At 41.2% G+C, this 21,358-nt stretch overlaps 1 protein-coding gene across 5 annotated transcripts in view; it reads right to left on the reverse strand.

The window, feature by feature from the left end:
- The window catches only part of PJA2 (praja ring finger ubiquitin ligase 2), a 61,934-nt gene that overhangs the window by 19,490 nt on the left and 21,086 nt on the right, over nt 1-21,358 (reverse strand). For all 5 annotated transcript variants that reach the window (XM_054986413.1, XM_054986409.1, XM_054986414.1 and 2 more), the window contains 3 exons: nt 20,815-21,000; nt 15,770-15,955; nt 8,518-8,629 (listed from right to left, as the gene is read on the reverse strand). In XM_054986413.1, coding sequence (XP_054842388.1) covers nt 8,518-8,629; nt 15,770-15,955; nt 20,815-21,000 — 484 coding nt within the window. The remainder of the gene's footprint in view (nt 1-8,517; nt 8,630-15,769; nt 15,956-20,814; nt 21,001-21,358) is intronic.

Consider the following 21,358-nt stretch of genomic DNA (forward strand, 5'->3'; position numbering starts at 1 on the left):
AGTTGTTATCCTGAATCTTTTAAAAGACATCTATATCTATATGGGTATATAGATCTCTGCAGAGATTTCATCTAGAATTATCATTGACATCACATCTATTTGACATATTTTGGTTCTTTTTTAAAGAAAAAAAGTTGACAGAAAGAACTTGGCTTACCCAATAATAGTTCATAAGTGGGGTTTGCCCTATTTGTGTCATATATTAATGCCTGTTTCTATTGCAGTTACTTTAGCTATATAAAAAGCGCGTATGACTTTTCCCACTCAGAAAGAGAGCTACCCAGGTTGAATGTATTTTCTTTAAATGCATTACCTTGAAAAGCAATCACTTCTCAAAAACATAGAAATAAGGTATGTTGACAGAGGAAAAAAAACAAAGTAAGTAGTACACTACTAATAAGAACATTTTTTCCTAGAACACAACCCTATTTAAAACTTCATGTTTCAGTATTTTCAAAGACTTCATATAATGCTGACACACACAGATTCAGGCATTTTAAGTGTTCAAAGCACTCCTCTCACAGCACAAAGTTCAGGAAACTCAACAGTCTTTTAAAAAGATAGTTAGGCTCACCAACAACAGCTCTCTCCGTGTAAGAAATATAAAACATGGCAGGAAATGGAAGATCACTTTGATGTGAAAAAGTAAACATACAAGAATCCTTGGCAAAAAGACAAATGACTTGTTTGAAATCTAACTGAAATGGATGGAAGTCACCTGTTTTGAACACCTGAGATATTGCATGCGGACTAAAGAACGCATGGAATATTGTGCTAGGACTAAAGTAAGATTGGCTGCTTAATTTTTATTAGTAAGCCTTTCATTTGATAATATTTTTCTCCATCTGGCTGAAGCATTTGAGCCTCTCTTATATTACGATCTGGTGCAAATGAACTAGGGAAAAGGATTTCCATTTCTGATGTTATTAAATGAATTACTACAAAAGGCCAAACACAGTAATGATGGGATGATTTCAATTTTTGCACTGAATCATTTGTTCCCTAGAAATGCTAAGGAACAATGAGCAGAACCACAAGTGACAAAAGGCACAGATTGGACACTTGTCAGCTTCCCTCAAGTTTTGATGGGAAATGTAGGCATCCTGGTCTTGCAGCTTGGCTCTCTGACTGCTGTCCAATGGACTTTTCAACTGTCACTTGTCCAACATTCCGCCAAGCTGCCTACATTTCCCATCAAAACTTGAGGGAAGCTGACAAGTGTCCAATCTGTGCCTTTTGCCACTTGTGGTTCTGCTCAATGTTTGTGTGCATGCAAAATATCCAGACAATTGAAGTTAACTGAGTGGAAATATAAACAAACTACTATTCAATTTTCACAAAAAAGTGTTTACTGTTAATCAACTAAACAGTTTCAACCTAGAATGTTAACCTATAAGTATGGACAATGTTTATGAATTTATCATTCTATTGCATAAATGATTTGTATTTTATCATGACCTTTGGTTTAGAAAATCAAAGTAATTTTGATTTATATTAAAACACGTTAGTTACCTCCTTCTACAAAACAAGGTGTGCAAAACAAAACAATTATCAAATAGATAATTTAATTTCAGGTATTTGTTTTCTCCTGCCCAACAGTAAAGTCTAGCTGAGTAGAGCAAATAGTTGCAAGTATTTCTGTTTATTTACAGACTTAGAATGGAAGTACAGATTTTAATTCCTGACACATCATTTACTATTGTTAACATCCTTCATTTCCATTTAAAAAATATTGAGGAGAGTATACCTCAGAAGGAAACTGCAGAATTTCAGTAGAAGCGTGAGACTAACACGGCTAACTCCTCTGGAGCTATCATTTTAATATCCCTGAGAGGTTATCCATAGACTGAAAAGTAAATCTAAAATATCTGGTGATTGTTTTATTATAATTCAAACACAACTAACATTATTCTGAAAGCTGAGAGCCAAACGTTCAAATGTGGGAGCCAAGAGTTCAAATGTGGACTTGCGACTCAGCTAATACATGTACTGGTGCATTGTGGAGACCTGTCCAAGTGTACTTGCTTGTTGACTGAGAAACTTTTCTTTACCTCGTACCCTTGACAGCTGAAAGGTCTTTATGTGGAAGTAAAGAGGCAAAAAAATTGCAAAATAAAGTACTGTTTTGATGTGGGATTTGTCATGAGGTTGTGTTGAACTGACTTTTCTATGTGGGATGTTTGCTGTCCATCAAAGGACTATCTATCATGCTGCCATTTAACATTAATGAATGTTTTGCTGCAGTGGTCACTCATTTCTGGTGACAAAAATGAATGAATAAAATCATTGCTATTTTTTTTTACTAGCACTTTTATGCCACTCTTTCTTAATCTTGTTGGTGAAAAGGCACTGATTTATCTTTCTCCCTCTTCCTACACTCATAGTCATGTCTCCATCCTTGCTGTCTAGCTTGGCATTCTCTAGTCCGACTCCTGTACTATCATTTTGCACTTCTACGATTTCTTTATAGCTTCACTCTTGCTACTGCTTATTGTTCTGTGCATCCTAATTCCTTGTCTCCACACAATTGTGGAAACTTAAATGTAAAATATATGTTAAACTATAACTATTATAAAATACTGCCTGAGAATTTTCCAGGACTCTGGACTATTTTTAAAAAGTTGATAATATATTATGATTTCAAGTGCTCAATGACAAATCTAGGAACTCTCACCTTAGGTGTAAATTACTGATCATCAAATGTTCTTGCATTTCTCAATAAAATCTAGACATTTCAACAAGTTTTAGAAGACACAATATATTTAAAATAGCTACTTAGCTGATGTGTCTTTACCATAATTCCTGATATTGCAATATGAAATTAAATAAAAACCAAATACATTGTTGTATTGAGATAAGAATAGCATATATCTAATTTTGATATCTGTATGTTTTTATAAGATGTGCAAGGGACTTTTGTCATCTTTTTAAAAGGAGTCAAAATTTTTGCCTGATCTTGATAGCAAGAAAAAAGATACCAACACTCCTCCAATGGTGAGAGGTGAATCTTATTTCTGACATTATGCTGAGTTTGGAAGCACTTCAAACGCCTGTAAAGACCAGCAGCTATGTAGGGAAAGTCACCTTTTACCTACAGTTCCCATGCTCAGCTTGAACCAGAGACAGAACCCATTTTTCAGCAAGATCCAAAGAAGGGTGCGTGTATTTAGGGAAGGGGGGAATCACAAACAAGCAAAAAGCAGTAAGTTCATTTGCAAACCCACTAGTTTCAAATGGCCTAAAATTGACTCAGTAAGTGGTGTGGGAATGGCTTTGACGCTGCAGTTTAGCTGAAACAGGGTAGGTGTGGGGACCTGACCTGACTGTTGGAAGCCATGTTAAAAATGAGATATATTTTAACAAACCGGATGTATATAAATACATTCTGTTGGAAGGAACAGAAGTAATAATGAGGTAAACCAAAATATTTGTGAGATATTAATTCAACAACAGTGACTAGTAATGTGTAGAATGTAAATATGCCATCTGCACAGTAAGACAACACATATTTATACAGTAAGACAACACAATATAATAAAATGTATTTTACATGTTGGGGATAAGAATTCTGAACATTCTCATTACAGAGCCAAAGTCAAAGGAAAAATTAAACTGGTATATCAACACTTCGTTTAAACATTAATTCAATTAAGTAAATTATTTTGAACTTAAGAGACACGTAAAGGGTCCATAAGGAAGCACGGGGGGTGGGGGAGGATTTAGAAATTCCTTCCTCAACTCCCAAGATCTCCCCATCAACAATCTATTTGATCTCAGCGTCTTATTAGGCTGCAGGATCTCCCCTTCCCCTTTCTTACTTTAACTAATACTCAGTTGCTCTCAGCATTCTGTGCTTCTGGAACAGTTTTAGTCCTCCCCAGTCCCTCCTCATCTCTTCTTTAATAGGAGAGAGGTTTGTTTGGCGGTTTAACAAAGAGATTTTCCCCGTGAGTATGCAAAAGGTTCTATCTTGCCTGTGGGTGGACTGATTTTGCTGATTTCATGGCTGGCACAATAAAATACCGTGATTTTGAACGTTATGGCTGTTCTGGGGATTTCATAAGTGAATCTGTTTCTCTTAAGAATGACGACTTAACAAGAACGTTAGTATTAAGACAGAAATCCTTCAATTATTTCTTCCTAAAAAGCAGCCATAAGTTCTTGTATTATAAGTCATTTTAATGTAACAGCCAAAGAAATACAACAATATTGTCAGTGAGGGATTACCACCTTATGTCATTTTAGAAACCTTACAGCCACTTCGCCTCAGAACTCCAGACAAATGCTCACCAGAAATCACAACACCACTGCTCCAACTAGGGTTGAAAGGGCAGAGAAAGCAGCACAAATAAGCAAAATCATGATTAAAGGCATAACAACTAAACATTCTCTATCCTACGTATGCCAAGATGGACAAAGCAATCAGTGTTCCCATGGTTGTAGAATGACTTCTCCTCACAAACAATCAAGGGAACTATAGCACTGGCTAAAGAAACTTTCCTTACTTAACAGGTATAAACTTTGTTCTTCAAGAAAGGCATATCTAGATTGTGCTCCTTGTGCAGAGGATGTGTCATGAAATCTGTAAATCCAGGAAAGCTATTACATATAACATGTGGAATGCCCTTCCCTTTGAGGCCCGCTTGGCACCTATACTACTTTCCTTCAGGTGCCAGGCAAAAACATTTCTGTTTACCCAAGCTTTAAAAAAATCAGTTTGTTTTCAGCCTAAAAAATGTTTCAAGACCCACTTTAAACCACTCCATGTTTTATGTTGTTTTATATTCTGTTGAGTTTTGAATGCTGAGTTTTAATAACATTTATGGCATTTTATTTTATAAACTACCTTCAGCAGGTTCCCTGGAGAGGCACCATAGCCATTTTCTAAATAAATAAATAAATAAATAAATAAATAAATAAATAAATAAATAAATACACTGATTAAGGCAGTAGGGAGGACAGCAACCTTTGGGAAATATCAGATACTCCATTCCACCTATTGTTCTTGTTGGTCAAACATGCACGACTCATTATTCTTTATATAATGAGTCAGCATACATGGAGCAGAACTAATAACAACTTCCACCACCCTGCTCTCCTTGCCCTTGAGTATCCAAGAGGCCATGTGGGATCTCTCTGTGTGTGAGACAGAGTTTACACTTGCTTATCCCCTTCCCTCCTATTGCACTGGGTAGAACCTGCCACTACTCAAACTTGATTGGCCTCCTTGCTGTCAGCAGTATGAGGCACTGACAACAGCTATCTTTGTGGGAGCACTACCTCCTACATGCTCCCCTCTTCCCCTGCCTGCTAACCCACCAGCCAGTCAGGTAATGCATTAATTAACAGCCAGATACCTGGCTTTAGAAGGGAAAAACGAGATTTTTATATACTGACAAACAGCTCTGTGTTTCTAGGAGCACAGGAAACTAGGATCAGAACACAGAGACTGGTCAAGGCAGACTTTTTCATTTTTCCAGTTCTTGGCTTACAAAGTATCACACAGCGTGCTGTGTCTTTTAAACTCTTGCTCTCTGAGCTGCTAGGGTTCCTGTCTGACCTGTTCTGAAATGGGGTTGACATCACACATTCCCACCACTCCCTTTACCCAATCATAATCAGGAGCATGTCCTTGATTTTCACGGTCCTAGAGTAGAATACCCAAAAGGCAATTACTTGCCTTTTCCTAGCAGGTAAGCAAATAGTTATTGCTGTCCTATCTGTCTCCATTAGAGATGGGCACAAACCGTAATACGAACCAAAATTCGTGACGAACCACGCTGGTTCGTGGTTCTTGAACCAGCGGTTCGTCAGATCCCATGTCTGATGAACCACCATGAACTTTAGGCTGGATCAGTTCCTCTCAGCCTGAAACCTGAGGAAACCTGAGGAATTAACTGCTTTGTTCCAGGCTAGTGTTTTTGCTGGAGCAAGTGCCTCTCAGGGTATTAATTGAGGCATCCTGAATTCCCCAGTCATAACAAGTGCAACATATTATACTGTATGGACGAATATAGTCTCAATGACTATTTTGTGCTCAACAGTTAAAGCTCTAAATGTAAGTATTGAAGACTCTATCAGTGGGAGAACAGGGAGTGGAGCTGGGACACTCAAATGGAAGAGGCAACTTCACATAGTCATGCACTTGCCAATTCAAAATGAGCATCTAGTCTGAGAAACTATCTGTTGCAGCTGAAACCACCACTGTTCATAATTATCTACATGGTTCTCTTGTCTCTCTACCAACAACACCTCCAGCATTCACCTAGACAGGAATGTCCCCCATCATACTACCATGCAACCACAAACAAGTCTTACAAGCCGCAACAACCAATGCAGCTGCCATCTTTCTCTTCTCAAATCCATGGCATACAATATAATAGATGCAGCAGTACCTGGTATTAAGATTCAGCAATGGGAGAAGCTACTCCAATTATTCTATCTGTCACACAGCTTTCAAGGGCACAAGGCCCTAGAAAGAACAAGTTTTTCATATCTATCCCGTTGAGTTGCTTCCAGGACTCATTTCACTACTTATTATAAGAACTGGGCCTGTTCTTACCATGGTTACCAGGTATAGTACTTCCCTCCTTGTTCACTACCTCAGTTGCCTTCATGATATGGGGCCTTTATATATGGGAGGACACCACAACACACCACAACTTCCCTTGTGATTGGAGCAGTTGCAATGATGAGGTTCAATCATTTTGATGTCAACTGGACTTACAAAAAGCTTACACAGATACATTGCCTGAGGCCATTTTCACATCTCTCTGGGTTGGTATCCAAACCCGCACTTCTTTCTGACTCACTGTGAGCCTGAAGTTGCAGTATGCATTCTTCTTTGTTCATTTACAAAACATTTGTTCTATACACAATACTAATACAAACATTGTGCACAATACTTCCTAGAGTCCGTAATACAGGGATACCAGTATTGGGGACTCTGTGATCGGTGGAAAATTGGCATAGAAATATTTTAAATGAAAATCTAAATAAATACTCAACCATTCATCAGTTTGGATAGCAATTTGTTTGCAAATTGCAATCAACATAATTGAACTTGCAGAAACAGTGGGTTTTTTAACATATGAAAATGTCTGGAATTCAACTATAAATATTATGTGCATGCAACTGTCTTGTGAGAGCTGTCTCCCTCTTGCTCATGCCCTGTGTACCAGTATGCTCAAAATGTCAAAGGTTTCTGAAGAATTTTCTGCTCAAAGGGGGAGGGGGGGAGTTTATGAAACAAGGCTGTTGCTCAATTAAGGAAATACTCTCTGTAGCCATGTGCCTTTTTTTTTTGGTTCTAATATTTTCTGGAGATCCATATCTCTGCTGCTAAGAAAACTGTGCTAAGTTTTAAGTGCCAAATGTTGCAGTGTTGCAGCTACATTCCTATCCAAAACAGTATTCTCAAAAAGCACTGCAAACAAAATAGACCAAGGCTTTCGTATCTGTGGAAGTGCACACTGTGGAGAAATACAGAACATAAAAAGAAAGTAAAAATGCCTGGCTATAGAAAAGAAGGGAAGAGGAGGAGAAGGAAAAATACCACCGACCGTGCAGATACAGAAACAGTACATACAATCTATCTTAGCTGCTTTTAAGAGAGATCCCCTGCCCCAAAAACCCTGGGTACAGTAATCAAGTATAAGTAACCAGCAGCTACTTGGGAAGTTACCATGCCAAAAACTTGAATGAACTGAGCTAGTCTTCAAGGCAATCAAGAAAGGCTCAACTAGAGCCAAGCTCTAGTGCCAGCTGCATTTTCTGTGAAGTTCTCAGCATCCTTGGTAAGTATTGGTCAAACAGGCTTGGATGTTTTACCTGGGAGCCAGCCTTTTACCTTATAGATTCTGTGACCTGGCATCTGCCCAACCATGGAGCTATATGAGTAGGCTGACAGTCATGACTGGAATGGAAGGCTTCCTTTCTCTGCAAAACAGTGCTGAGTTGCACAAAATGTTGGCTGCAGGCTGTATTTGAACTGTCCAAGGTTTGCAACCTGAGGGAAGTCCTGAGGTCTATGGCATACTAATCTTTCTAACCACTGTGAGTGGCCTCTGATGGAGAGTAGCTGCCAGCTGGCAACACAGACACACGAACATGGCGGGGGGGGGGGGAATAACAATAAGTAGTCACCAGGCTGTTGTCATGTATTGACTAGTACATCTCCATCATTATTAATGCAAATGGGAAGCAAGAGTGAGAGGAATAAGGTCACAACTAGAAGGTGTAGCCAAGTTTCTAGGGGTAAAACCAACAGCAGCTTTTGCAGTACTGTATTAGCTTTTCTTCACACAGTTATTGTTGTGATACTGTATATAAGAGTACAACTAATGCAAAGCATTAGGTTTGGCCAGGCAGCATATATCAATGCACATTATATATAGTGTGATAAACACAAAAACGCTGACTTCATATTGGAGTAAATGTTGACCTAGTATAGATGATTTAAATTGTGTTCTCCTTCATTTTGTCTTATTCATAAAAACAAGCTAAAAATAACATTACCTCCATAGCTTGTGCCAAGCGTTCTTCAAGGGCCATATATGTCAGGAATTGTGGATCCACATAAGAAATGGCTTGAGCAACACCAAGACCATCACCAAATTCATCAAGAAGCCTGGAAGGGAGGGGGGAGAAACACATTAGAAAAAACCTATCCAATTTAATTCTGTCTACCCTTGCTAAAGTTAGGGTCTACATTTTGTATATATTTGCCAGTTTCTTTCAGCTTTCATACCTTTAAGCAATATAAATTAGTGAAGCAACCTGAAACATAAAATTGGACCAGAATGGTAATATTTTCAATATGCTATGTAAACAACCATAGTTTCTTTTTGAAGTTCACACTGTCATTTCCAGGGGAAAATGTATTCCCTTTGGTGTGCACAAATGTATGTGTACTACTCTCCAGGACCAACTGTGACTAGCTTTTACTGATGCTACTGCATGTCCAGATAATTGGAACTGGGGGAGGGGAGAGATGGGGAGGGAGAAGGAGATGGGAAGGGAGAGGGAGAGGGGGGAGAGAGAGAGAGAGGAAGAAAGAAAAAGAAACTGTTGTCAGAGTCCAAAATCAACAGCTGTAAAACAGGGTTAACATACCTGTAACTTATGTTCATCAAGTTCTTCTGTGCTGACACACATGGGACTGCGCAGGCGCAGGCCAGCCGCCGGAAGATTTTTCATCGCTTTCCTCAGCTCCGAAGGGGCTGTTGGGCGCACGCCTCAGCAACCGTTTCCCGCCCAAACGGTCACATGTCCCAACAGCGACCAACGGCCCCTTCCCTCAGTTCAGCCTTGCCGGTGCTATCTCATACATAAATTTAATTCTCCTTTACAATAATTACCAATTGAAGAATCCTCTTTCTTTCTTTTTTTTTTTTTGGTAATAGGAGTTCACAGCGGGGCAGGAGGGAGGGATGTGTGTCAGCACAGAAGAACTCGATGAACGTAAGTTACAGGTATGTTAACCCTGTTTTCATCTTCGTTCTTCTGTGCCTCCACACATGGGAGAGTACCATGCTTCACACAATAAGGAAGGTGGGGTGAAATCCAACTCAATTTTATTATGTACCAAAAACATTAGCACAAGATAAATAACTTGTTCAAAAACATTAAATTTGTTCAACAAACTATATACGTATATACATATACAGAGTTTCATTCTCCATCATTGGAGCAAGGCATTCAAGTGCATTGTTACGAAAACAAGGAGTGGAGGACAGCCTTGGCCACAGCAACATCTTGCTCTGCATTAACATCCATAGCATAATGTTTTACAAAGGTGTCAGCAGATGACCACGTCGCCGCTTTGCAGGTGTTAACCAGCAGCATACCTCTGACCAGCGCTGACGAAGCTGCCTGAGAGCATGTGGAGTGAGCACTGACCCCCAGTGGACAATCCACCCAAGCCAGATCATAAGCCTTAGTAATGGCCGACACTATCCATCGGGACACTGTTTGGGACGATGCCTTGTGACCCTTGTTCTTACTTCCAAAGCAGACAAAAAGATGGGGACTGCTACGGAAGTCCATTGTCCTGTCCAAATAAAAGGCTAAGGCCCTCCTCAAATCTAAAGTGTGAAGGGCCTTTTCCCCTTTAGTAGATGCATTCAGAAAGAACACAGGTAACGTGATCTCCTGCGACAGGTGGAAGGTGGACACCACCTTGGGTAGAAACTTAAGGCATGGTCGCAGGACCACCCTATTTTTAAGGAAAAGAAGAAATGGGGGGTCAGCCCTGAGTGCTGCTAACTCGCCAACCCTTCTAACAGATGTTACAGCCACCAGAAACGCTACCTTGTAGGACATTAAGTCCAAAGGGCATGTAGCTAACGGTTCGAAGGGAGGCAGCATCAACCTAGACAGCACTAGGGAGAGAGACCACTGAGGCACTGGTGGTGACACAGGCGGGTAAAGATTAAACATCCCCTTTAAAAACTGACGAGATTTATGGTGTGAGAACACCGTACAACTGTCAACCTGCTCGTGAAATGCGGAAATAGCCGCAAGGTGTACCTTTAGGGAGGTAACCCTAAGCCCTTGGTCTTTCAAATGACATAAGTAGTCAAAGACGAACCCTAAGGGGCTACTAATAGGCACTACATTCCTTGAAACTGCCCAAGCCTCAAACCTAAGCCACTTAGCTTTGTAAGCCTGTCTAGTGGAGAGTTTCCTTGCATTTAGCATGACTTTCTCCACTTGCTCAGAATAAGTTACAGGCGGGGTAGAATCCGCCAGACAGACAGGTGCAACTTCTTGGGCTCGTGGTGGAACAAGCTCCCATTCAGCAGAAGATCCTGCTGTGGGGGAGCAGACTCACATACGTCCGATTGGACATCTGCAACAGTTTGCAGATGTCCAATCTGCAAGTGACAACACTTGTCTCGGCCAGAAGGGTGCTACCAGAATGCAATCTGCATTGTCGTTCTCTATTTTGCACAACACCTTTGGTATTAGCGGGAATGGTGGAAACATATAGTGCAACCTGTGGGTCCACGTAAATTGGAAGGCATCCCCAATAGAGAGGGGATCGCTCCCCGCCCTTGAACAAAATATTCGGGTCTTGGTGTTTGCTGACGTTGCAAACACATCTATGCTCGGTTGGCCCCACATCTGGAAGATCGGCCCAATGTACTTTACGTTTAGTTCCCACTCGTGGTCCAACATGCGCACCCTGCTCAGGGCATCTGCCCGAACATTGTCTGATCCCGCTACGTGTATAGCCCGAAGCATCACACCATTCTGGATCGCCCAGTGCCAAATGAGCGTGGCCTCCCTGCAGAGAATCATAGATGCTGTGCCCCCTTGTTGGTTTAGGTAATACATGGCAGTCGTGTTGTCCATCTGCACCAACACCTGACGGTTTTGTAGAAGTGCTGCAAGGGACACAAGTGCAAAACGAATAGCTCTTAGTTCAAGAACGTTAATATGCAGCTTTCTTTCCCTTTCCGACCATACATCCTGTACACACACAGCACCACAATAGGCACCCCATCCCTGCAGGGACGCATCAGTGGTCACTGTAACCTCAGGATGCAGATAGCCAAACAGGGTCCCCTTAAACAAGTTGTCATCTGACAGCCACCAGTCAAGGGAAGATAGAATGACCCTAGGTATGGATAACTTGAGAGACGGAGGGTGGTGCATAGCATCATACCTCCGCACAAACCAATTTTGAAGCAGATGCATACGCAGTCTCGCAAAGGGTACTACTGAGGTAGCAGCTGCCATGTGACCCAGTAAGCATTGTATCATGCGCACAGATTGGAAACTATTTCTCTTGAACATGGAAACCAATCCCTTAAGAGACCTAGCTCTTTCCTGTGGAAGTAGTGCTTTACCCTCAATTGAGTTTAATACTGCACCAATGTAAGAGACCTTACGGCTGGGTACCAGCTTTGACTTATCCAAATTTACCAGCAGACCTAAACGTTTGCATGTGCTCAGTACTAACTCTACAGCGTGCACAAGCCCAGCCTCAGAGTCTGCCACGATGAGCCAATCATCGAGATAAGGAAAAATGACCTTACGGCTGGGTACCAGCTTTGACTTATCCAAATTTACCAGAAGACCTAAACGTTTGCATGTGCTCAGTACTAACTCTACAGCGTGCACAAGCCCAGCCTCAGAGTCTGCCACGATGAGCCAATCATCGAGATAAGGAAAAATGGCACAGCCTTTCTCCCGAAGGAAAGACACCACAGGAGCCACACACTTGGTAAATACCCGTGACGCCGTGGATAGGCCAAAGGGAAGCACTCTATAACGGAACACCCTTCGCTTGTAAACGAAGCCCAGAAACTTTCTGTGCTCCTCTAGTATTCCAACATGGAAATAGGCATCCTTCAAATCAAGGACAGCAAACCAATCCCCCTTCTTTAGCAAGGAAATTACAGCAGACAGTGTGACCACCTTAAACTTTGTCACCTTTAGAAAGGCATTGAGACCCCTTAATTCTAGAATGGGATGTAAACCCCCATACTTTTTGGGTACCAGAAAGAAACGAGAAAAGAAGCCTTCCTCAGACTCCTCGTATGCCACCTGCTCCACAGCACCCTTGGCCAAGTGAGATATGATCTCATCCTCTAGCTCAGCCATGGTATTATTCACAGCCCTTAACGGTGAGATACACCTAGGCAGTTCAGTGAATTCCAGCCCATATCCTTTGTTCACAATCGTTAAGACCCATGAGTCAGATGTTATTGACTCCCATTCAAATAGGAAAGGCTTCAGCCTGTCCGAGAAAGTCAGGGCTGTGACTGGTTGATCCCGTCAGAATTGCCTCCCTGCTCCTTGCGGATCTTTTTGCTGAGCAGGAGGCTGAGATGGATGGGGCTTGAAAGGCCTATGCCTCTTGGGTTGCTGCTCAGGAGTGTAATGGCGCTGAGTAGCAGGATAGTGCTGGAAGTAAGGACGTTGCTGGTTTCTTCCATGGTACTGGTACAGGTTGTATCTCGTAGGGTACCGTGGCTTAAAAGCAGACCTGTCTGCCGAGGTTACTCCCAACGACCGAGCCGTCTGCCTAGCCTCCTCCTTCTTCTTCAGCGCCTCATCCGTGGTGCTCGAGAAGAGGGAATCCCCTTCAAAGGGCAGATTTTCAATTTTGGTCTTCACCTCCTGCGGGAGAGCCGTCGACCGGAGCCAAGAGTGCCGTCTCAGGATCACCGCTGATGACATACCACGGGCCGCAGTATCAGCTGCATGGCTCCCCGCATTCATCTGCTGCTTTGAAAGGCGAATGGCTTCGTTTTGCAGCAGGGACACCACTGCCTTCTTATCTGCAGGCAAGTCAGCGACATAAGACGTCAGCTTCTCCCACAGGTACAGCTGATAGCCAGCCATGATGGTTTGGTAGTTGGCTATACGGAGGGCTAGGGCCGAGATGGAGTATTGGCATCTGCCCAGGGCATCCATCTTCTTCCCCTCCTTGTCTGGCGGGACGGAAGAGGAACCTGACTGTCGGTGCTGGATTTCCTCGGCAATCAGGGATGAAGGTGGAGGATGTTTAACAAGCGACTGCCACGTGCCGTGCTTGATTTTGTACATCTGCTCAATCTGCTTCGATGTAGCTGGCAGATCCGAAGGCACCTTCCACACCTTCTCCACTATCTCCTCCACGCCCTCCAACATAGGGAAACCCACCGTAGCTGGGTTGTCACCATAGATGCGACACAGGAGCTTGTCCTTCGTCTTAGGCGTGGCCGAAGAAATATCAATCTCCAACGCCTTTGCCATACGGGCCATCTGGTCGGCGTAGATACGGAGGTCCTCATAAGGGGAACTCATACTGGGACCCACATTGTCATCTGGAGATGGTTCCGACAAGGAATCAGAGCGATACTCGTAGTCAACAGCAGCCTCCTCCTCATCAGAAGCAGGAGCCGACACCTCATCAGCTGGAAATGGTGGAGGTAGCCACTCACGCTGCCTGGATGTTGATGGCCTCGGATCCGAGGAGTCATACCCCGCAGGGGCCCCCTTCCATTGGCAATGGTACGCAGGTGGAATATAGGAGGCCTGCCGGTGTCGTGATGCCAAGGAATGCTCGGAACCGACACTTTCCACATCGGAGAAAGGGAGTTGACTCCGAGTGGAGGAAGCTGGCAACGCGGACGAGCGCTATCTGGGTGTGCGTCGGATCCGACAAGGGGCAGCCGGGATCGGTTCCAGTGACGGGGAACGATGCTCACTCGAGACCACGACATACGCACCCGGATCCGGCACGTCCTCCGGAGCAGAACGGTCTGGTGAGTTCAGATGAGGGGAAGGTGTGCGTGGAGATACTAGCACCACCTCATCAGCAGACTTGCGCCGTGGGGACCGAGAGTGTCGATGTTTGGACTTCTTCGGCTTCTTCGACAGCGGCTCCGAGCTGGCTCTCGGATCCGACGCCCTCTTGCTGGAAGACTTGTTGTCAGCGGAGTGTGGTCTCGGAACCGCAGTAGCCTTCGGATCCGGCGTCGGAGTCAACAGGCAGGTAGGATCCGACCCCATCGGATCCAATCCCGAAACCAACTTCTTCAGATCCGACTTCGACGACGCCCTCTCTCTCGGCGATTTCGGAGACATCGCCACTTGTGAACCCGCTTTTGATACTGCTATACTCGCCGGTCGAGATGTCGACACCGACTTAGCAGAGGATGACGTGAATGACGTTCGGTCGAGGAGCTAAGGGCAGCCTTTGGGGAGGACAACGGAGTTTTTCCCGCCACCTAAGGGGGTCTGGGAGTCTCCTCTCCATCCAACACTTTCTGCCACAGCGATGTCTTCAAGTGCGCAGACCTCTCCTGTCTGGCCTTATGGGTAAACTTCTGGCAGATCTTACACGTTGGGACAATATGACCCTCCCCAAGGCAAAAAAGGCACAGATCATGCCCATCTGTTTGGGCCATCTTCATCTGGCACTGAGCAGTGCTTGAATAAGGCCTTAGAGGCCATGTTTAAGGGGTTCAGCAATATCCGTCGTCGAATAACAGTCCGAGTCAATACACACCGAGTCCAAAGTCCGTCCAAATCAGTCAGAAGAAGAGTAAGTCAAGTCCGAAATCCAAGTCAATACCGAAATAATCAATCACGAAGCAAGCAATCACTATAAAGCACAGAGCTGCGAAGCAGACGTTCCCTTCTAGCGGCGGCAAGAAGAGAACTGAGGGAAGGGGCTGTTGGTCGCTGTTGGGACATGTGACCGTTTGGGCGGGAAACGGTCGCTGAGGCGCGCGCCCAACGGCCCCTTCGGAGCTGAGGAAAGTGATGAAAAATCTTCCGGCGGCTGGCCTGCGCCTGCGCAGACCCATGTGTGGAGGCACAGAAGAATGAAGATGAACATCTGGTTGTGACATCTAGGGATTTCTTCCCTAGTCAGTGACTAGGGAGTGGCAGACCAAATCCCCCCTCCCAATGTACTGCCAACAAATCCTTCTTTAGCAGAAAGAGCTACTTGTAAAGTTAATTCCTAGCAATGGTCCTCAAAATTCTCTCTCTTTACTACGAGAGTAACTTGCAAGAATGGCAAATTGAGAAGGCCTGCATATCATTTTGTCTCCTTCACTTTGCTCAAGCAAATCTCTTCACTACTGCATCCCCTGACCCATTTTATGCAGTGCAGAGGAGACAGGGGACACACTCCTATTGTGACCTACCTATGATAACTAGAAAGCAAACAGCACCTATCAGTAAGTGTAATTTGGCTCCAAGACCCACCAGTAGTTAATGTTTATTTTAAAGTTTATTTCTGTAGTAAAGAGAATGTCCATACCTCCATTCCACATCTAAGTCCTCACTCATACTGGAATCATCTTCTAGATTGTTGTTGCCATCCAACATGAAAAAGCCAGGATGTACAAAATGGCTGACTTGATCATTTTCTTCATCACTGCTGCTTTCAATTTCTTCATGATACTGCAACCAAGGAATTTCACCATCCTCCAAAGAGGCCTGTTCCCTTTATACAAAAATTAGAAAAGCTATACAAAATGAAAGTAAAACTACATGTAAGCAATTGTACAGAGAGCAATCTTCATTGTGCTGACCGCCCATATTATATCCAAAATCTAGCAACCATTTTCCACAGATAGTGCAATCTGACCAAGCAGTCAGCATTGCTGTAGTAAAAATACATTTTTACAAAGACTTACATTTTTGGAAATCAAGTATGTATATTTGAAACTGTGAATCTAGTGGCTTGACATCAAGTATTTCAGTGACCAGAGCCTCCAAATTCTGGTTGAATTAGAGCCAACTGGATTTTGTTTGGTTGTTGATCAGTCTGTTGTCTCAGCTACAGCAAACTATTTTCAAGAACTTATAGTATTTTTGTGAGAAGATAGGACAAGAAAATGATTTAAGTTAACTACTATTTAAAAACTCTCAGCGCCATAAACTGAAGCACACACAAACCACTTATCTAGTCATTCTGTTAGAGTCACAATTTGCTGCAATATAGTCATGCAATATGAAAAAGGTCTCAGAAAGCAAGTAAAACTGTTACCCTTTCAATTGCTTTATAGTGTAGGTGGACAAAATTAATGGTCTTTTAACTACATTTTTCTTCCAATTTAGGAAAAAAACCAATGTATTCAAATGAATCATACAATAGCTCACTATTTGTGAAAGGCCATTTCTTCTTTTCTAATACTAGGAAAGTAACTGACAATATAAAGGCCAGGGTCATTAGAGACCTTATTAACGAACACAAGTACTGTGCAACTGGTTGTGCACAAGCATAAACTAACACTAATCTTAAGAAAATGTGACTAATTTATCAGTGAATAATGCTACATGCTTTTAGTCATCTTAAATGCAACAGACATAACATTGCCAGAAAGAAAAATCTCAAACAGAAATATTTAATATACTCAAGTGGTTTTCTATTTTATGTACCAAAAGCTAATTTTTAAAAAGGCATGGAGAGCTCTACTGAAGATTGCAACAATAAAGGCAAAATTTGAGCATTTCTCCTATTCTGATATTTAATATAGCAAGCATACCTTCTAAAATTGAGTGTTTCTCCTACATTACATAATCAGCGACATTGTTCTCAACATTAACTGACCTCACTGCTATTAAAAAAACTGCAACCCAGCACTATTATAGCGAGGAGATAAAATGAACTCTTCAGCATTTATAGATTTCCTTTTCCATTACAAGTTTTGTTTTTCTTATAATTTAGTATTTTTGGTATTCTGAACTTAGATTTTGTACTTTTGGAAAACACACAAACCTACACAGGACACAAAAATAATTTTATTGTAATATTTGAAATGTGTGCACCTTAGAAAAACTGCTCTATTTCTAACATCATTGCCAACCCTCCTTTTTCAAAACAAATTAGTTTGAAGGATTAAGATAAAATAATTGAAAATAGTTTATCTTAGTTTTACTCCTTGCTGAGCACAAGATTATTAATGTTGACTGTATCACAGTGGATGTACTACTGTTGATTATCACTGCTATAACTGCCTTTATTGCCTTCAGCCTTTACTCCTCTCTTGCCAACTCACCTTGCACGTAGTAACAAAAACAGAATATAGGATTGGATCCAGACTTTCCACTAACAGAAAGGATGAGGTAATTTCCACAAATTTTCCCTTCCTGCTGCAGACCCTGATTTCCTTCTCATGCTGTTCTTTGGGATGTATACTCCGTTCCTTGGGAGCATTTCAGAGAGATAAGTGAACTGCAGCAGGAGGGGGGAGGAAGAAACATTTCATTCCACCAATAGAAGTACAATGTGTGAACAGAAAATTTGGTCTGGATCCACCCATGGCATCTGTGTGTCAGCAGTCTAGAACATACCTAACTTGTACTCTGACTGAATCAAAGGATGAACTATGAATTCAGAATTATCATTTTGTTGAGTTATCACTTGAGAATGCAGATGAAGGGACTGCATGTCTGAATGCTCATACCTGCGCCAGCAGGGAATGCACTAATTTATCCTTGATGTGCTTATTTTTTGTCAGAAAGAGAGTAAAAATTCTAAGACTAATTTAAGACAGAACAACAGTTGAAGAGACTATAAATTTAATTGGGAAGAAAGTTTAATTCTTTCATTGCCCACGTAGCTTTCCCTCCGAATGCATACTGTTATTAAACTTGGAAATAAACTATCATAGGCATCCATCATTTCAGTTGGTAAAAGAGTTATACACCTACACCCATTGACTACAATCTGAATTAGGACACTGTAGCTATCTCTATTTTAAAATCCTAAGAATATCTGATCACATCTTTTCTGATTAGGGCCTTAGGGTAAACATTAGTCGCTTATTTGACAACTTGACATTTACACCCATATGACTAACTAGAAAAAGGCCAAATCTAGGGGGTATATGACTGAAAAATAGACAAAAGCCCCCTATGTAGAATTAAACCGTTAACAATAGATCACTTTATGAAAATATTTTTAAATTCAAAGTGCGCTAAGTGCATATACATCATACAAAATTCTTAACATATATCATAAATATATACAATGATCTACAATTCACAAGTCCAAAGACGCATACATTCCAACAATTCCGTTTGAAAAGATTATAACCATTTATATGACTGAGGTCAAGAACCGACTACTCTTGAGTAAAGCAAGCTGTAAACATATGAGAAATAAAGTGCAAAGAGTGCCGTGCAAAGGCAAGCTACTGTCTGTAATATGTCCAGTCTTCCAGTCGACGTCGACCATGGGCTGATTTTAATATATTAATATATTAAATGGGCACCTCGCTGAGACTTCAATGTCAACAACGGACTAAAACTAGAGTAAACAAAACCTGTGTTTACATCTTGCCAATCATGAACAACTAGTCCAAAGGGTCAGAGTTATTATTACAGGAGTTCTCATTTCATTGTTGTAAAATACAGCAATTTAGAAACATGATGCGAACATGTATTGGGAAATGTTTGGCATGATTACTTAAAAAAAAACAGGCCAGAGCAAGTGAATGTTGCAGTTCTACATGGCACTGGAGAACATCACAGTGCATGTGAGTCAGTGAGAAATACATGTGTTGGAAAAGGGGGAAGGGCTTGTTGGATTGGTTCCTTTATCCCACATGTGTACACTACTGGACACTGATTGGGAGATCAGCAAGTCAGACAGTTGCTGACAATGCCAAAGATATCACTGTTTGCACATGTGACCAGTCATAGATAATCTGTCAATTAACGTTCAATATGGGTTAAGTAACAATTAAGTAACTTTTAAAGATCATTTTTATTTATAACCCAAACATACTTTGAAAATGAACGTCTGATACTAATGCGAATTACAAAAAGAGGTTAGCTGCTATTGTGAAACTATGCAATTAACTTTTTTAGAAATTGTAATTATGTTCCAGTATAAGATGAAGTTACTTTGAATGTGAATATTAACTAAGCGACGTATCTCTTTGGTTTTAGCCTGGAATACTATGATCAGCATACAGACATGAGTTAAAACAAAATTAAAAATAAAGCAACTGACAGCAAAAAACAAAGACTGTTTGCAAATGCAAGCAGTTATGTAAACTAACTGTTCTCTATACAGCTGAATTCTTGGCTTTACAGAATTAGAGACGTGAAGGCCCCTAACTAAGATCCTGGGAAATGTAATGGGGGGAAATCCCTCAAGACTCCCCCCCCACACACATTTATCCAATGGAAGTACTACCCCCACCCCCACCCCCACGCAGTATTTTCTGATTTGGTAAAGCTGAAATGTTTTTTAAGATCTGTTTTTATTCATTCAAACTTTGTAGCGTGACACTTTTTATGTAAGCATCTATAGAATTAGATAAATTTCTGTATATACTGCAGATACAGACAATTCATGGATATGCTTACTGTTTAAGTGTGACTAATTTTGTCCACAATTAATATGCTACAATGTATGTGAAAACACTATTTAATGTTTTTAATGTTATGAAGTTTAACACAAAATTCAAATATGCTGCTAGTCCTTTTGTGATGTATGAAAATATTGTACAAATTTGTATTTCCTTCAGTTTACTATAAAATTTCTGTTTTTTATTTTCTACTTTGTTTTCTTCCTCTCAGATGGTAAAAACTCATGTGCTAAGGTAGCACAGGGTGCAGTAGCTTTTAGCTCTTTTTCCTTGTAGAAAATAAAAGTATTTTTATTTTAAAACTTCATAAATATGCCAAGATGTTTAATTTTATAAGCTAAGTAATAAATGATACATTTTATGTACTCAAAGCAATAAAATAAGTTTAGATTTGATAAAGCATTGTATATATTTCACTCCTCCCAAAGTTTCTGTTCCCCTGCTCCTCAGGGAGAATGGATCACAGTTCTTTCCATAGTTTCAACATTTCTGGAAATTTTACCTTTCTACATGGAATAGTTGAGTATTAATAGTATTAAGTGTCTCACTAGTTTGATATCTTCAGAATCAAGACAAACTAGGTCCTAGAAAAGTTTGACTCAAAAAGCGTTGCCTGAAGTTACACACAAACTTATTAAGGTAGGATTATCAGAGACATTGGGAACTAAGAAAGATTCTTGTGGCAACTTACACCCAGAAAGTAATTGTTCAGATTAATAACTTAAAAATGTAAACAGAAAAATCTGGCTAGTTACATAGCATACAATTTGGCATTCAAAGAACAGTAAATAATTATAACAGAAGAGGACAAAATAATTAAATTATATAGTATTTAATACCTAAAAAACTAAACACTTCCCATGTTGAGGGGCATGGTTCTATGATTAGATAAAATGAAAACCTTAACAGAATGGAATACATAAACCTGTAAAGTATTTGTTGACTAGCACAGTTCTGTGTCTAAAATAAGAAGGCATACCCTGTTTGGAAACCAAACTCATTATGTTCCTCTTCCACACCACTGCTGTCACTCTGCACCTCAGGCTCCTGCTCCTCTTTTCCTGGAAGTGTCTCCCAGCTCTCATCACTGGAAGACTGATCTTTCGTGGTCACAGCAAAATAGGATGGCAGAGAGGCAGACCATTCACCATCACTGCATTCTGAGCTGCAATTTTAGACACTCCATTTGTATTTAAAATGTCAAGTGATCGAAGTTAACATTTTGAGCACAATTCAATCAAAGGAAAATTACGTTTACAAAATCTGCACCATCATACTCACGTGATATTGAGTCTCCACACTAAAGGATTTCTTGCAAAATAGCTCTGTGTACTGCCTTAGTTGAGTTGCATTTGATTTACTTTTCCCCTAACAGACGAGGGAGAAGGGGTCATCTTTTTCAATTCCCCTCTTCCCTGTAGCACCCAACTTGGGTGGCTTTTGACCACAGGGTCTCATGATCCCTCACATAGCAGTTCAAATTTCACTGAGTCCAGAAGCATGCAAGCTCAATACAAAAAAAG

This window comes from Eublepharis macularius, chromosome 8 (assembly GCF_028583425.1).
Source record: "Eublepharis macularius isolate TG4126 chromosome 8, MPM_Emac_v1.0, whole genome shotgun sequence".
In the NCBI taxonomy this organism is placed as follows: domain Eukaryota; kingdom Metazoa; phylum Chordata; class Lepidosauria; order Squamata; family Eublepharidae; genus Eublepharis; species Eublepharis macularius.